The sequence below is a fragment of the Condylura cristata genome, unplaced genomic scaffold, assembly GCF_000260355.1.
Source record: "Condylura cristata isolate star-nosed mole 26May11 unplaced genomic scaffold, ConCri1.0 scaffold00014, whole genome shotgun sequence".
NCBI classification, from domain to species: domain Eukaryota; kingdom Metazoa; phylum Chordata; class Mammalia; order Eulipotyphla; family Talpidae; genus Condylura; species Condylura cristata.
The window spans coordinates 32,662,095-32,680,759 of NW_004567115.1; the positions used below are offsets into that span (position 1 = coordinate 32,662,095).

Here is an 18,665-nt window from a genome sequence, read left to right on the forward strand (position 1 = left end):
ATACCCACAGGTGCTGTGGCCAGATTCATATCAAGTAAACTCGTATCACATCATGATATTTCATAAACCAAGAGAAAAATAAATTAGAGCTAAAAACAATACATGTTTGATGCAGAGATGAGAAGTTAATGAATATAAAAGTGTCAGACAGTCGCACACAAAAGACGCACAGAGGAAGGAGGAACAAATGCCATCATTAATCAAGCTAAAGAAAATATCAATGAAGACTTCCCTAGTGGTGCAGGGGTTAAAATCTCAGCACTATCAAGCTATCACCAGCTACTGCAGCCTGGGTTCAATCCCGGGCCAGGAAGTTCAATCCCATGGCGCAGCAGACCTCGACTGTCTTGCCAGCTGCTCCCCTCAGCACTGTATTTCAGTAGAGACATCTGTTCTGCTCCCACTCTGACTCTCGTGAATCTTCTCACCCCCGGCACCTATACACCCCAGTTCTTTTATGCATAAATAAATCAAAATAAATTTTTGGAAAAAAAAAGAAAATTTCAGTAAGTCTACAGCAAATGAAATTTTCAGGAACTGTAATAAACTCCCTTTGTGCAGATACACAAACACAAGTATATACAGCCATAGCTATGATAAGGTTCAGAATACATAAAGTTGCCACTATATGTACACTTATTTAAAAACAAAAACAAAAGAAAGAAAATGTACTGAGTAGGAAAAGCTCCCAGAGTTCACCAGTCGTGTGCACATTTTTTTTAATAAAACTTATTTAACTTCCAAAGTTCAAGAATTCAAGAAACATTTCATAGTCTAAAAAGAGGAGATTTGTTCAGGGCTATAAGATCACTAGGAAGAAAAAATAAAACAACATCCATACATAATATCCATAAGTAGAAAAGAGGATAGGAAACTCACTGCAGAGAGCTGACTCCATGTGGATCTCAGTGGCTTATGGTGAATCACTATTTTTTCATCTGACTTCTGCTCCTTGGGCTCTGACTCTTCATCAGAGTCAATGTCAAGGGCCTTTTCTTTGTAGTTCTGATACAAGACAGCGTTTTCTGCAAGAAAAACAAACCTTACACATTACTAATTGCCCCAATCATTATGCTGCTTGTTTTAAACAAGCATTAATATTTATAGAAAGTAGGTCCCCAGTTTAATACACAAAGAGACAAATGGATTTCATCATGAAGAATAATTACCAAAAAGTGACTTTCTCATTCATTCATCTCTGTCCCAAATTCATCTGCAGGAGTTCATAGGTGAAATACCAAAGAAGCAAAATTCCCATGTCATTGTCCAACACCTATGAAAGAGTCTTACCTGTTAAATCACTGTTAATTTGTAGGTTAAGCTGAATTCACACCTTACTTTTCCTTTAAGTTTCATTATTACTCAATTATCCTTTTAGTATTTCCTATAGGTCTGCAACATGCTGAGGGCATACTGGAAAGTAAAAGACACTTCTTGTGTCTTCATGAGCTAATCATATGAGAAAAACAGCTAAAGTCACTCATTTATTTATTCATGGAACTGATATTTAGAAAATGTCCACTAGGTACTAGCACCTGATAGGCACTGGACATACAATAATGAGCAAATGAGAAAAAAAAATCACAGAGCTGTCACATACAGGAGAGTGACAATAAATAAACAAGTGATTTTTACAGTATGTTGGATGTTAATAAATGTCAGAGGGAAAAAACAGAGGAAGGAGAGGGGGTTGGGAGGTGCAGACTTTAAATAGAATGTTGAGGAAGAACTCACCAATGACATTTAAGATCTGATCTCAGAGAGGTGAGGAAGCAAAGAGTACCTGTATAGCTGGTGAAAGAACATTCCATTAGTAAGTACAAAGGCCCTGGGGCAGAAGCCTCCTTCATAAGTCTCTAGCCTGAGAAGTTGGAATAAGGTAAGGGAGAGGGAAAGTACAGGACACTGGGATTGGGGTGAAGGGAAGGCAGATCATATAGGGTCTGGCCTCAATGCCTTTGAAAGGACTTTGGTTTTTACTTCAAGTGAGATGACAAGTGAATATAAGGTTGAAGACACAATAACTTTATACAAAAGATAGATCGATAGACAGACAGACAGATAGATAAGACAGATAGTTAGATAGACACAAAAAGATACTATATACAGGTTCTCTGACAAGAGACTGATAGGATATGATTCCCTTTTGGAATTAGAAGAAAATCTAAGATCTGAAAGTTGAGAAGTCACAAAGCTAAAAGAAAAAGTATATGCAAAAAAACCTAAATCAAGAGGAAACATAGTATCTTCAAAGAACAAAGGAAGATAACCAGGCTGAAGTTGGGTTGTCAAGTGGGTGAAGGGTGAATTTAGGGAGATGAACCTGGACAACCCGAATCAGGCCAATTTCAAAGTGCTGGACTTTATTCTGAGAAGATGAAGTTCATTTCACACTGTAACGATTGTTTTTTATTCCCAATGCAATGGAAATCCACTCGAAAGAAAGACTTGATTTAAAAGGGGAGTAAAACATGGAACACTTAGGAAGTGAATAAGCATGTCTTTGGAGTGGTCATGAAAACATAGTCGAGACTTGTGCAGCTTAGAAAGGACCAGATACGGGGGCTGTGGGGGAGGAGAGAACATGTGAAGAATGTTTCCTAGGTCTTCAGGTGCCATAATTGGAAAGTAAAAGAACACCAGAAAAGATTCAGTTCTGGCGGGAAAAGATTATGAATTTGATTTGAGCCACAATGAGTTTGCCTTTCCCACCTACGAAAGCAAGCACATATCTGGCTTTCCTTCACCAACTACTATGTGTTCTGTATGCACTCTATGGAAAACAGCACTGGAGTTGATGCAGCACTTGCCTGTTCTGACTGTTCTGCCTGTGTAGATCAAGTTATGGAAGCTAAAGGCCCAGCTTCTCCCACCTCTGCACTGCCCTGGTAAGTACTCAAGGACACAGTCCATGCACGCACTGTTGAGAGGCTCTCTCATTCACGCACAACACGTGGGCAATCGTATCATTAAACTCATTGTAGACATGATGAAACTGGTGTGCTGAGTGCAGTGGGATGGGGACCCAGGCCATTTTCTTTCCTTTGTTACATTTTAAAAAGGCAGGTTTAGTAGGAAAAGGAGAAAAGAAAAAAGAAAGATGCCTGCATAGTTACAGGAGGACAGAGAGGAGAGTTGCCAGGAACTCTGGTCTCCTGCCCTAACAACACAGGTTCTCACCACGCCACTGCCTGCTTCCTAAGTTACACTTTGTTTAGTCACTAATTGTAAAAATCCTGCATTCCTCATGTACATACATGTGAAAAAATATTTCTTGGTGAAGAGATGATTTCATTTGAGAAAAGAGCGTGCATACAGGAATAGCTCCTTGTAAAAGGAAATAACATAAAATTAGTAATGAAGGTCTGTCCTCTGACTTTAAAAAAATTCAGCGTTTTAGACTTCTGAAGGAAAGATCCCAGAATCACTATCAAATTCCAGCGGATGAAAACTTGCTCTCTAAGCAGCTATTAGTTAGATGCTCTTTTCATTTCAGGGCCATAAAGTGACATAAGAGGATACAAACTAGACCAAGACCCAGATCTCTGTCCCAGCACTGGCTGTGACAATGGACAAGTCACCAAACTTCTCAGAGTTCCCATTTTCCTCAGGTATAAAACAAAAGAGATGAACTTACCCTAAACAGCTTAATTACTGTATATTTTTCTCCATGTAAACAGGTTCCTAAGATTGATGTAATGAATGAATTTTCATAAAGTAGCCACGTTTAATTGGAAAACTGATTTCATAAGAATTATATATAAAGAGCCTCCCTGGTGGTGCAGGGGTTAAAGCCTCAGTGCTATCAAGCTATTATTGCCAGCCTGAGTTCCTGGCCAGGGAGCTAACCCACATGGCACAGCATGTTTCCTGTCCCGCCTGCTGCTCCCCTCAGCAGTGTATCTCAGCAGATCCTCCTGTTCTGCTCCCCACTCTGTCTCAGGTAAATCCTCTCAGCCCCACCCCTGTACCTCTGACCTATACCTCAGTTCTTATATGCATAAATAAACCTTTTATTGAAAAAGAATTATATAGGAAAATGTTTGGTAATCATCTAAGGTTATATATTTGATAACTCTGGATTTTATATTAGATATACTTATAGAGTGACATACCTTTCTCGATCCTCATTCTTTTTTTTTTTTAAGATTTATTTATGCACACAAGAACTGAGGTACAGTCCAGATGTTTGTGGGGGTGTGAGGATTCATCAGAGACAAAGTAGGGAGCAGAACAGGCAGAACAATGAAGTAAACTGCTGAGGGGAGCAGCAGGGGGTGGGGGCCGGTCTGCCACGCCATGTGGGTCACTCCCCTCGCTGGGGACTCAACTCATGATACAGTGGCTTCAGACAGCTTCACAGTGCCGCACTTTAATCTGTTGTGCTACCAAGAAGGGCCTCTTCATTACTCTTTAAAGGCTGAAAAACCTGAGCATTTCAAAATAAAGAAGAAGGTAACTGCTGTCACCTCCAATATACCCCAGCCCCACAAGACAGCAGCTGAGGCTGCTCAGTCATGATACTTGACACATTTATATTCAGAAATCTGCTAATCTGATTAGGGTTTGAACACCTGTTTGAAGCTGCTTTTGTTTTTGAAAACAACAAAAAGGCAATATAGGTTACAAATTATTAGGAACATATTTCTGTCAGCCAGGAGAGATCTAGTTCCCCCAAAAAGAAACTTGATGAAGAAACAGGAAGTGAGAATACCAAAATACAGAAAGATGGGGAAAAGAACATTATGTCAAAGAAAATATGACTTAAGAGCTAAATGCTGAACTTTTAGATTTTTAACTAACAAACTAAGGTTTGCTATTACTCTTGCTTCATTTTCTGAGGAACATGGGGACAGAACCTGAGTAGAAAAGAATGAAAAATCACAGGACGCCAGCTGACAAGTTATCAGTTCACAAAGAATAACATTAATTTTATTCACTGTTGGCACTGCTAGGTGAAAATTTAGTCCAGTGCAGATCTTTGCACTCTATAATTGGAAGTTGGACTTTTTTCTCATCTGATGTATTTTGTTACTGCAGTTAGATTTCAACTTATAACTGACATTCCACATTGAAACAGCAATGAAAGTCTGAAAAATCAAATGCTTACCTTCCCCATCAAATGTTCCTTGTTCTTTCAGCATTTTTTTCTAAGAAACAAGAAAAGGAAAAAGCAAACTATGTATGAATGAGCCAAATAGAAAATATACTTATTTTAAGAAAAAGTCCTTTTGTTGCTACATTCACTAGATTCCAAAATCATACAGCAGATGATCCCCTGGAGTTCACTTATGTGACTACTTTAATTCACTAAAACAGTGAAAAGAATGTAAAATGTCCCCCCACACCTCATCAAAACAGCTTGAGAGCCCTCAATTGACCAGAAGTTCATTCATTTCACTACTCATGAGTCACTATTACTGTTGAGTTGAACTTAGCTATTCTTACAGAGTTGGGAGAAAAGCACATGAAAAGCTTAGACCACAGGCCTTAAAATTAAAAAGGCTTATTTGTGTAACACATATGTGACATTTCTATCAACTGGTTCCAATTGCCTGATTAATCAAGAAAAGATGTGCCCCCAGAATGAATTTCTATCCTTTTGCTGGTCTTGTTTCTGGAGAAAGCAGCACACTCCCACTCTAAAATATCACTCTCTCCTAGTCCCTATTGCTTTACATCATATTTGGTAATATAATGCAGTGGCACGGCTTATATTAGGAGACAATACCAGAGCTGACTCTAATCTGAAGTTTTGAGCAACCAATTTGTTAAATGCACCAAAGACTAACTGGGCACAAAATGGAAATAAAGATCATGCTGAAACAAACACCAACAGAGGATGACAATTCCTGTGTCTTTGGTGTCTCCAGCAGTTGATTTTAAAATTCACATTTGGTATGTGATCACCACTCAAAAACATTCAATAATTAACGTAAACAGTGAAAATAATTAATTTTAATCATTAGCTAATCAGTAAGCTCAAGGCAATCAGTTTTTTTTCTGCGTCTGCCAGGATAAATCAGCAAACCCTGACTATCATCTCCAAACCATAACTGAACCTGCACTCCACCTCTTAGATGCCTACATTAAAAACCCTCTGGGGCCCTCCCTGGTGCCCAGCGTTTTAAAGCACTTCAGCATGAGTTCGATCCCCACCCTGGGGGTGACCACATGGCTGGCACACCTCTCCAGACCTGCCCATTGCTCCCCTCAGCAGTGTGCCTCCTTGATCTGCCTGTTCTGTTCCCCCCTCTGTCTATGGTGAAGCCTCTCACCACCCCTGCACCTCCGGTCTGTTACCCCAGTTCTGTATGCATAAATAAATAAATCTTGGGGGAAAAAAGCCCTCGGGATTCACTCAGCTGACATTTAATTTGCTGTTCTTTTTTTTTTTTTTTTCATTTGTTCCTCAAATTTTGCCTGAGGTTACAAAACCAAAACAATAAAAAGAATTTCACTTGTGCCCAACAAAGTTGTAGGAACCCAGAACAGCCTAGCAATAAAGGTGCACACGTTTGATGAACAAACAGAATTAAAAGAGAACAATCATTTCTGGTTTCCTCTGGGTTCTCCTCCCTGCCTGGAAAACCTCCACTCGGGGTTTAGTGAATGCTTGGCTTAATGAGTGACATGCCTCACTTCTATGTTCTTACCTTTAATCTACCCAGGCTGGAAAACTTCTCCCGGTCTTCCATTACTACTTTCAGAATAGGCTGCGACATTCTGTTCTTCTTCTTGGAGGTGGTAGGGCTGTCAAAATCAAAGCCACTGACCACAGCCCTACGATAGGACGTGGAGCGCAAGCCTCTCCGTAGAGAGCCCGGACTGTCCACCTCATTGTCGACTTCACCTTCGTCCTCTGGAGAGCCCAGGGGCACCCCGAGGCCCTCCACCATGCTGCGTGCCTTTTGCAGTCTCTTATGGGGCTCCGAATTCTGACTGTTTTTACTTAATTTAATTTCCGAAGCCAGGCTCTTGGGAATGATTTGCTGTTTGCCCACTTTGAGGGCGGCAAGGCTATTTGTGCTCAGGACCACGGAGGGAGTGTCTGGGAGCTGGTTCTCCTGGGAGGGTAACCTTTGGAGTGGGAGTTTTTGTTCTGAAGATCTTTTCTGCGGTGCAGGAGACAGTCTCAAGAGAGCCTTCTCAGAATCCTTAGCTGTCTGGCCGGATTGCAAAACAGAGACCGGAGCATAGGTATTGGGGGTAAGGCCGTTTGGCGTCGGCGAGGGCTGGGGGTTGGCAGTCACACGCGTCGGGTCCCCCTCTGGACTGGTAGGGGCTGACGCCTGTGGAGTCCGCGGGAGGCAAATCGGTTGATGTGCAGGCGACTTTACGGTGCCATTCGCTGGAGAGTTCGAGGGGCCGCCTGGAACCGCTTTGGAGACCTGGGGACACTTGGGTCGTCGGAGCCCGGGAGAAACAGCCCTGTAATCTGGGGATACCATCCTCCCATTGGTTACTTCCCTGCGATGGAGGCACAGCAGCTGGGGACTCCCCTGGACTGTGCTGCCGTCGGAAGCGGCAGGCAGCTGGGCGGGAGTCTGCGGCCTCTGGGGCGCGCTCCGGTCCTCCACAGGGAAATCCGTGATCAGCAACCCGCTGGGGCTCTGGTAGGACTGAGGCCTTGGCTTGCTCCGGCCCAGCAGCGGGGGTTGGGGGGTCGACCGCCTCCGCCACAACGGGGTTAAACTGTTGCTGGCAAAATCCACTTCGCTTTCGCTGTCCATTACGGAGTCTTGGGGGTCAGCCCCGCGCGGAATAGCGCCCAGCTAGTCTGGCCAAAAGAGGAAAGAAATCATGGAACTTTGCCTGCGGACAGGCAGGGGCGCCTGGAAGACGCGCGCGCTGCTAGCCCGGCCGCCACCCAGCTGCTCCGCGGGTCCAACTTCAGGGCACTTACCCGCCTTTCTCTCGAGAAGCTGCGCCCACCGCGTTGCGCCCGGGAGAATCGGTGCTGACCCCGGCAGAGTCACTCCAACCCCCACCGTGTCTGTCCAGCGCGCATAGACAACCCGCACGGAAAGAGCCACCGCCGCTTCGCTGGGTGCGAGCTGATGCACAAGAAACTTGGGAAGAGTTCAGCTTTCTTGGGAAACTCGCCGCCGGACGCTACTCTCCGCCACCATGCAGTCGCCTGCCCCGTCGTTGGTTCCCGGGCGCTCGAGCAGCTACTCTCCCAGGGAGACCTACCCCCGGGACTGTACAGAGCTCGGGAAGACGAGCGCCCACTGCCCGGTGGGTGGCCCGATCTCGGAGCTGAGCGCGGCGGTCGGAGCTCAGCCAGGCTGCAGCCGCCAGCGTCGGAGGCTCCGCCCCGTCCTGCTCCGCCCCCAGCCCGACCCCGCCTCGGCCCTGCCCCGTCTTAGCGCCGCCAGCCTGGTGGCGGCCATCCGGGACATGCCGCCCTCCTGCCCGCCTGGGCGGCGTTGGTCTAGGTTCAGGAACCACTCGCGCACCTCGGCTGGAGCCCCAAGTCCAGTCTCAGACAATGATCCAGGCTACCGACGGTGGCAGCAGCGTGGGAGTCGCGGTGCGGAGTGGTTTCGGGAGCGTGGGAGCCCTGCCCAGTTGCAAGCCTGGGTCTAGAGGGAGTTCCCCCGAAGCAGCCCGGAAACCGTAACGCTAAGCGGGGTTCTGGAAAGCTTCGCTTTGAGCACGGGAGCCAGTCCCTTCTGAGTTTTCCAGTGGCCTTAAAGCACCAATGGGGTGGGTCCTCTTCCCTGCTTAAAATATTTCACGATACAGAAAGATTTGCGTGTTTGTGCCTAGAGTGTTTCTGGAGCGATTCAGAGTGGCAGCTCAGGGGAAGAGACAAGGAACAGGGAGAGAGAGAGCACTCATTCAGAAATCTTGCCAACGCACATACTTTAAATCGTGTGTGCTACCTATTAAAAATAAACTTAAATGACAAAAAAAAAAAAGGTAAAGAAGATTGCTTTCAATGAAATTCAAAATCTATTACAGTGGTTCCAGTGGCCCTTCACCTCTTGCTTCATGCACCTAGTTTTTACCCAGTTCTTTACCCAGTTCATGCACCTAGTCTTTACCCAGTTCTTTCCTCCTCGCCTATTAGGCCACGCCCTAAGTTGGCCTGCCTCCAGCCCTGCCTGGTGTTCCTTGACCTTCTGACCTGTCATGTTAGTCTTCCGCTGACCTCTAAATCGGACATGGTCAGGCTTATTTCTTGTCCCAACCACCTGTTCTCTTTTTCACACTATCACCATTTGCAGACAACAACAAAACCACCATGTATATTTATAATTCTGTTATTGCTTATTCGCCATGTAAATTTTTTTTTTTTTTTAATGCAAGCTGCTGCAGGACAGGGGCCATCTTTCTTTTGGTTCCAACTGTGGTGCAGGCCCATGGTAGAGGCTTAGTAAATATTTATTGAATGAAGAAGTAAATGCATGAATGAGCGGAATGAAGTGAGGACTGTAACCATCCCTCCCAAAATGCTGTTGCCAAATCGTAGAAAGTCAATGTGTCCTGGCCAAGTGCCTAAGAAGTGAGGCGAATAAGGCAAACTTGAGAAGACAAGGGAAGTTTAGACTTAAGAGGAGCAGTATAATGAGTTCTGTTAGCAAGACACATGGGCTGTTCTCCAAGTTCTCTTTCAGCACTCATGCATTCTATAGGCACATAGCAAGCACCCACAGTGATAGTTAGGCTGCCTGTTTTTGCTCTTACATGCGGTAAATGTAGTGCCAAAAATATTATAAGGCCTTCTCTGGGTAATGAGAGGAAGCACAGTGTTTTCAATGCTCCTTTAGGCTGTCTACACTGACTAAATGTGGTATATTGATTATATATGTAAAATATATATTACATATATGTTACTTCTATCTGAGATATTTTTGTAAACTAGAAGAAATGGCATCAAAAACGTATAAGGAAATTTTGAAAAGAAATTTATCATAGTTTGGTTCAAAGAAGTATGGCTTTAAAATGTAGCCACATTTCAAATATAGGACATGCTTCACAGTAATATATTGGAAAAAATATACATTTCAAAAATGTTTGACTAATGACAGAGTGCACCTAATTCAGGTGCAAAACTGTGACTTCAGAGATTCGTGGTGACCTAAGAAGTCAGCCTGTTTTCAATTTATGCTCTACAAATATAACTGATAATTGTGAAGAAATTACACGTTCTCCCTATCTCATCCCTACTCAACCACCAAAGCAACAATAACAAGACACCAAGCTCCAAAAGCTCTGTTCCTTCACTAAAGTTATAGAAATTCACAGATCTACTGGCAATCTTAGCTTCCATTCAATTTATCATTTCTATCAAATCTAAGACATCTCTGATTATATGTACCACCAAGAAAATAAAACAGCTGCTAATTAAATTATGACACAGGGTGCTGTCACATAGGATCGTTGTCTTATTCTTATTCAAAGAGTGCTTTTAGCCTTAGACATTTTAGTGATATGTGTATACAGAAAAGACAAATATAAGCAAAATAAGTCAACTTAACTATTCCTAAATCGTTTGTTCATTGAGGCTCATTCTTCTAAATCTATTTTAACAGAGAACATCAATGAGTATTCTTCATGTGTGACCCCGCTGACCATGCAGCATTCAGGAAAGGGACGTTTGAATATTGTCTGGGATTTGCTTCCTGGCCATTGACTCCCACTCAACAAGTTTGATGCTGCACCAGCTCATTTTACTGAAAGAATAGTTTTCATAATAAACTAAATCAGATGTCACTAACAGTTATGAAACTTCTGTATTAGTGGCCAGAAGGAAGTTTCTCACAAGTTAAAGTTCCATGCCTTAATTTAACATAGCCTTATCTGATACTAGATTTAGGTAACTGTTATTAATATTATCATAGCTTATATATCCTTTATTCATATATTTCACAAATACTTATTAGTTACATTTAAGTGCTAAGTAGCGGAACTTCCTGAAGCTTATAACCTGACTGATTAACTATGTCTGAAAGGCTAAAATATAAGACATCCATGCTGAGTAAGATGCTTGGTAAGCTGCTGTTTGGACAAAGATTTTTTTGTTGCGCTATTCTTTTTTTAATTTTTTTAAAAAATATTTATTTATTTATTTGTGTATACAGAACTGGGGTACAGGGCAGAGGTGCAGGGGCGGTGAGAAGATTCACCAGAGACAGAGTGGGGAGCAGAACAGGCAGATCAACGAAGTACACTGCTGAGGGGGAACAGCAGGTAGGTCAGGAGAGGTCTGCCACGCCATGTGGATCACCTCTGGGGCAGGCGGGGATCAAAGTCATGCGGAAGTGACTTTCGATTCTTAGTGCTGCACTTTAACCCGCTGTGCCACCAGGGAGGGCACTGTTTTTTAAAAAGAGAAAATATCCAGTGTTGGTAAAAGTGTAGACATAGAGACATTGAATCATTCATGGTAAGAATGAGAATTTGTGGGACTTTTTTGGAGAACAGTTAGATGACAGTCATAGCTTGTTTTCAGTTTTCAAAACAAGCTGCAGTCAGCTGTGGGATAACTGCTAGTCATAAGCGCACATTTGAATCGTAATTTCACAAGCAGGAAATAATCTTTGATGTGTGCAAAGCAGTGAGTTCAAGGATATTCAAGGCATTTCTTAAAATGGAAAAAAAATAGAAGCAACTGGCATGTAATCAGTAAGTGATTGGTTAATAAATCATCATGTATAATGCAACCACCAAAAATCGTAATATAGATAAATAATTATTCATACAGAAATGCATAATATGGTCTAATTATTTAAAGCTATTTTTAAGTATATGAAGATATATAAATATATTTACAATGTGCTACTTAGAGTTTTTTTAAAAGTTGAAATAGCTTTGTCTGTTCATATCTATATTTGGGATATTCAGGATGTTAGTGTGTCTACCTCTGGACAGCAAAATTAAAAATTAAACCTTTCAGTTATGCTTTGCATGAAGCAAACTCCTCCTAGCACCTAGTGACATATAGCAGACTGTATTATTTCTTGTTTCTCACCATTCTGTGGGCTACTTGATAGTTCCTATTCGGGTCCCCTTGGGGATTTTTCTGTTGCTGCAGTCAGCTTTGGGGTAACTGCTGGATCGTAAGCACACAGATAATCTCACTCAGTGCCTGACAGTGGTTAGTGCTAGTTGTGAGCTGGAGCGCCTCAGTTTTCTCCTCCTCAGATCTTACATACCTTGGATAGGTTTATGCATTTCTAGTACAGTGAAGTGGTGCAGCAAAAAAAAAAAAAAAAAAAAAAATCTGTTTAGGCTACTTGAAAAGAGATGTTGAGAATTGATTAGTTCTCACTGGGAATAAAAATTCTTTTTTTTTTTTTAAGATTTATTTAGTTATACATACAGAACTGGGGTACAGGGCAGAGGTTCAGGGGTGGTGGGAAGAGTCACCAGAGACAGAGTGGGAAGCAGAACAGGCAAATTGATGAAGTACACTGTTGAGGGAAACAGCAGGCAAGACAGGAGAGGTCTGCCTCCAGCTGTGGATCACCTCCAGGGCTGGGGTCTGGGGCTAGGGATCGAACTCACACTGAAGTAGCGGAGGATGGCTTGCAGTGCTGCGCTTTAACACATTGCACCACCAAGGAGGGCCCGGGAATAAAAATTCTTAATAGGAAATTTTTCTGCAGCATTTATTACAATGATTTATATATATTTACTGTTGTCTTTAAAAAATATTTCCAGCCCTTAGTATTTCCAAACTCTCTTTGAAGTACTTGAAATGTATAAATACATTTTCCACAAAGTTTATGTGGTAAAAGCTACTACAATCTCCATAATTACAACTGAGGAAGCTCAATCACAGAGAAGTTAAGAACCCTGCACTTCCGCTCCAGTTCAACTCAGCACTATGACTCTATCGGCGTAGTGTTAGTGATTCCATTATTCATGTATATTCGTATATTTTTAAAAGATTTATTTATTTAGGCATACAGAGTTAGGGTACAGGCCAGAGGAGCAGGGGTAGTGAGAGAATTCACCAGAGACAGCAGGGAGCAGAATGGCCAACCGATGAAGTACACTGCTGTCAGGAGAGGTCTGCTGAGCCATGTGGATCACCTCCGGAGCGGGGATCAAACTCATGCTGAAGTGGCTTTAGCTTCTTAGTGCTGTGCCACCAGGGAGGGCCCTAGTCATATACTTTTAAAGGTTTATTTTATTTATTTGTGCATACAAAAGCTGGAGTGTAGGCCAGAGGTGTGGAGTGAGAAGAATCACCAGAGACAGAGTGGGGAGTCAAACAGGCAGATCTACTAAAATACACTGTTGAGGGGAGTAGTGGGCATGACAGGAGAGGTCTGCTGTGCTAAGTAGGTGGCTTCCTGGCAGTGGATAGATTCATAGTGCTGATACTTAACCCCTTGCACTACCAGAGAGGCCCTATATTCATATTTTTCATGAATAAAATTTAAATACCACAATGTCAGACATTATTTTCCTCTTTCTCTTACAGGGATTGAGTAATGAACAGATTGGTCAGTTGACCTGTCATGTCATCACGAAGAGAAGGGAATCCAATTGAGAGACCAGAGTAAGTCTTAGGGAGGAGGAATTTCTGAAAGGAAAATCAGATCCACATTCCGGTTAATCAGTTCATATATTTTCAGCCCCTATTAGATGCCAATGCACCTAATAGCTAGCTGCAGACACAGTGGTGAAGAAAATAGACATATTTAATAGCATCTAATGCTGAAGATGTTGCTGCTCAGTGCTGTCTCAACTTTCACTCAGTCTTGCTAAGCATGGGATCCAACTTGCAAATGTGTGCATTTTACACATTTTATATTATACACATATGTACACATATTATACATATTATACATATATATTTTCACATTTATAGTTTGACATAAACAGGCATTTATATCCCCACATACACTAGACAATCACACACACATACTAGCATACCACAACAGTGTTCAGCCTGTACATTTTTTACTTTGGATGTTAGTCTGTGCTAACAGAAATACTGCAGATTAATTAGTGACTGCCCTAGACAGAATCCAATGGAGCTGCCAACTTTTTTTTTAAATAAAAACAATCATGTACCATGAATTTTATATGATTCAACCTAAAATTACATAATTTACCAAATTTCCTCTTAATGTTTAGGAAGCCCAAGCACTAATAGGGAAAATAAATTCCCTAGAGTTCTATAATATTGTTATATTTCTGTAATTCTTTGTTTTCATCCCTCAATGCCTGCCATAGATGAGGTAGTAAAAGATAACACTTTCTGAAGCAAAGAACCAGGTATGGTTTAATTCTGTTATGTGTAGCTTGTTGTCTGCTCTTAATACAATATTACTGCTGAAAATTGATGAAAATTTCATCAAATTTGTTCTAAGTAGAGTTTTGCTTGTTTGGGGAAAACTGGATCATTATCACTAATTTCCTTTGACGAGCATTTCATGGTGTCTATTTTCCTTCTTTTCTCTCCTTTCCTGGATCCTTCTTTCTAGATTATAAAGACAATGTGTAGAGTCAACTCTTGTTTCATAGAGCTTAATAAGTAATTTGAACAAAGAATTATCTGGAGAGGCCACACAGTCTCTTTTGTGTGAACAGTTTAGTGTTTGTACAAGAACTAGAGGTCACAAGAGCAAAACAAAATTTAAAAACCCTCTATTTCCCAGGTAAAATTATATCAGGAATCATGTGGGGATACTTAAAACTTGCCGATACTTTCAAGTTTTCTCCTGCCCAGATTTGCCTGGAAGAAGTCCAGTCTTACCTATCTCAAAAATTCAGCAGGGAAAAATAGCTGAAATAAATTAAGCCTGTGATTACTTAGTTCTGTGTTTACCTAGACATTCTGGCATTTGACTCAAAAGACAATTGTATTTCAATGTGTTATTTAAACTCAGTTTTGCCACAGATTTTTAATTGGAAGAAAAAATGGTAACAGAGTAAGTTCTACAATCTATCCACGTTTGGGCTCATTACCAACCTACTCTCACCAAGCAATGCCAATAGAATTTGGAAAATGCTTTGCAAAGTTGAGAAGTGCCACCTAGCAACCACTTTGAAATGCTTCTTGCACAGAAGACAACACAAAGTGCCTAGTTTTGAGATTGGAGGGTGTTTTGCTGTGCGTGAGCCAAAGTCATTGAAGAGAGGATTAGCTTTTTGTTTTTAGGGCAAAGACATGCAGATATGAAGGATTATTTAATTTAGCTGCTCAACTGGTTTTGGAAGACAGTTGGCAGATTAAAGACACTGAAGACTGCATCAAACATGTTATAGTAAAAAATATTCATTGTTTATCTGCAGTTCAAATTTAACTGAGCACAATGTGTTTTTCTTTGTTAAGCCTGACACCTCATTTACAGTCTTCTGTAGTGCAGAGCACAGAAGTAGTTTTTAAATATCCATCCCTTATATTAGTTTGACCCCACAAAAAGAACTGGTTTTTAAGGATCTCTGGTTTTATGGATCTAAAACATCTTTCCCAAGGCACCAGCTGTTGGAGTCCAGCAGCATAGGAGTCCACAGCGCAGATAGGGCAGGAGGTGAAGGAAGGGCACACATATCACCCTGAGGTTTTACCAAGGAAAGTTAAAAAGAGGGAGGACAGGTGAAAGAAAGGGTTGAGCATACAGGACTTGTATGCCCCTCACAGTGAAACAGTAGGTAGTGAGAGAGAGAACTGCCCAGAAACCTGGGAGGAAGTGGCATGCCAACAAATCATTAATTTTTAAGTGGTAGAATGAGTTAAAGTGAAGCCCTTCACATACCTATTCACTCTGCAGCTTAGCTGAGGTGGAAAGGGTGCACCATAGACTCCAGCAAAGGGTTCTGCCACCTCTCTAGAGCATGTAAACAGTTCTAGACACCTCCCCCTCCCACCCCCACCCCCCAAACACACACACACACCCAGGGCATGAGGAAGGCAGAGCCTACAGAGTGTTGTCAGGCTCTGCCCTTGCAACTTCCATCACCCCATCACAGCTCCTCCTCCTCACCTTACAAATCTGCAGCTCTGCTTGTTAGCCCAGCAGCACAAAATAGTTCTGACATAAAATGCAGGGAGCTTCCTGCATTTTGTGAAGTCTCAGGGCTAGCAAGAAGGCCTGAGCTTGCTCCCTAACATAACATGTATGTTGGTAAACATCTGAAGGATACTCAGTAAGTGCTAATTGTGGCTACCTGGGGAAAAAGGGAGAAGTAGGAAGGTCCAGAAGGGACTGAGCTGGCCCTTTTACATGCCTGTGTACTTAGCGGTTCACCTTACTATGTGTGTACTATTGACTCAAAATAAACTTTTAAATAGAACAATTATAGGCAAATTCAGTCCAGAATCTACTCATGTTTATACTTCTGGCTTTTTTTTTTTTATTATTCAAGATGGCTCATTAAGGTGTTTTTAAAGAAATTTCCTTATATAGTTTTATGTAAATTTAGCTTAGGAATGGTATCCTCTGGTTTGGTATGCTGTCTGGAAATTGTAGTATTAAATCATGATGAATCAATAGCAAGCTTTGATATAAAGATTCTGTCTACTGTTTTAAATGTATGAGTTCTGTGCAAACTTTTTTATATATTGGTATTTAAAAACTCACAATGAAAGTCTGATGGAAATTAAATGATTCCTTTTTCTTAAAATAAAGAAATATTGAGGCTATCCTATGAATTCCAAAAGTTTATCTCCTTTGCCTAGTAGTAGATTTCTTACATCTAAGCAGTTCTTGGCACATAGTAGGTGCTTAATACATATTTGTAGTTCAGGGATACATATTATAATAAAATGTGAACTACAGAAAAATAAGGTATCAAATGTGCAATTTTGTGTCCCTTTTTTCCAAATTATCACTTATTTTGGTCTCTTAAAATGAAAGAATAAATCCCTTATTTCTTGAGGAGTAAAAGTTTCATTGTAAATATTTTTTAATGTAATTAAAAGATACCATAAACAATAAAACAGGAAGCAAAAGAATAGGAGAAAATGTTTATGATGCATAGAACTGGCAAAGGACTAGTATCTAAAAAGTTAAAAGAATTCATTCCAATCAATTAGAAAAACTGGCATAGCACTTGAACACTATACTAAATGTAAGAGTAATCCCTACTGGCCAAAAAGTATATGAAAGTGACTCTGGGGCCTCCCTGGTGGCACAACAGGTTAAAGCCCAGCACCACAAAGCTGGCTGCAGTAGCTTGACTTCCATCCTGGCCAGGGAGGTGATCCACATGGTGCAGCAGACCTCTCCTGTCTCCCCTCCTGTTCCCCTCAGCAATGTACTTTGCAGATCTGCCTGTTCTGCTCCCCGCTCTGCCTCTGGTGAATCCTCTCACCGCCCCTGCACCTCTGGCCTATGCCCCAGTTCTTGTATGCATAAATAAATAAATAAATAAATCTTTTTATAAAAGCACATGAAAGGTGCCTCATCTCATTAGTCATGAGGGAAATGAAATAAAACCCACACAGTCAACCTATCACCAAAAATGTTGAAGTCTCACAATACTAAAAGCTGGTTAGGGAACTGAGCAAAAGGAACTTGTCATTTGTGAATAAATTTGTTCAACCAGAGTAGATAGCTCCTTGACATTATCTTCTATAACTGAGTATACAGAAATTTCATCCTAAACACTAATAAAATCCCATTAACATAGTAGCAATGTGCGTAAAACATTGCCAAAACTGGATACTACCCAATTATCTGCCCACAGAAATATAAATTTAGCAATGTGATATAGTCCTGTAATGAATTCTATGCAGCAGCAAAGGAAAATGAACAAATGGCACCTTTAGGTAGCAACACAGATGAATCACACCAACAGATCATCATCAAAGAGCAATAGAAGATCAAGTTCAGGAGCCAAAGGAGTTCTCTGGAAGACTGGGTACCTTCCTTGGGGACATGACAAATAGAATTTATTAAGGAAAAAGAGGAGAATTACATATAATGTGTGTATGATGTATAACATATATATTTTGTAAAGATTTATTTATGCACATAAGAACTAGGGTACAGGCAGGAGGTGAGAGGATTCCCAGAGACAGAGTGGGGAACAGAAAAGGCAGATCTACTGAAGTACACTAATGAGGGGGGCAGTGGGCACGTCAGGAGAGGTCTGCCACACCATGTGGGTCACCCCCCCTGGCCAGGGATCGAACTTCAGATCTTGAGTAGCTGCAGATGGCTCTATAGTGCTGCACTTTAATCTGTTGGCCCTGCATATGTAAACTTCATAACCAAACTATTCCTGTCATTTGCCCATTTCTATGTTCAGAAGTTGATTCTTGTCTTACTGAATATAAACTCTGTATATTTAGAAAAATAATCATATATATATGTGTGTGTGTATCTCAATGGGCTATATATATATATTTTTTTCTTTTTTTGCAAATATTTTTTTGAGTTTCTTATCCTTAGACTGAATTTATGGCCCAAAATGTATATTGCTTCATAGTATAAGTAAAATGTTAGGCTTTTAAAATGTCATACTTAGAGAGGTCTAGCCCTTTCTGTAATGATTTAAAAAAAAAAAAAAAGCCCATTTTTCTTGTAGGATACTTAAGGCCATGTTTTCAGTAGGTATTTTGGCACTGAAACAGGAAACTCAAAATATATGGTTTCCTCCCTTCACTCTTCTTACAGAGTAAAAATCATTGAACTAGTTATTTTATTTATATTAACCCTTTTAGTCTTACCAATTCATCATATATTACT

General features: G+C 41.2%; 1 protein-coding gene across 1 annotated transcript in view; it reads right to left on the reverse strand.

The window, feature by feature from the left end:
* The window catches only part of ARHGEF26 (Rho guanine nucleotide exchange factor (GEF) 26), a 111,943-nt gene extending 103,736 nt beyond the window's left edge, over positions 1-8,207 (reverse strand). The window contains exons 1-4 of the mRNA XM_004682333.2: positions 7,907-8,207; positions 6,657-7,780; positions 5,111-5,150; positions 880-1,025 (exon numbers count right to left, since the gene is read on the reverse strand). Coding sequence (XP_004682390.1) covers positions 880-1,025; positions 5,111-5,150; positions 6,657-7,733 — 1,263 coding nt within the window. The 5' untranslated portion in view covers positions 7,734-7,780; positions 7,907-8,207. The remainder of the gene's footprint in view (positions 1-879; positions 1,026-5,110; positions 5,151-6,656; positions 7,781-7,906) is intronic.
* Between the last annotated feature and the right edge of the window lie 10,458 nt (positions 8,208-18,665).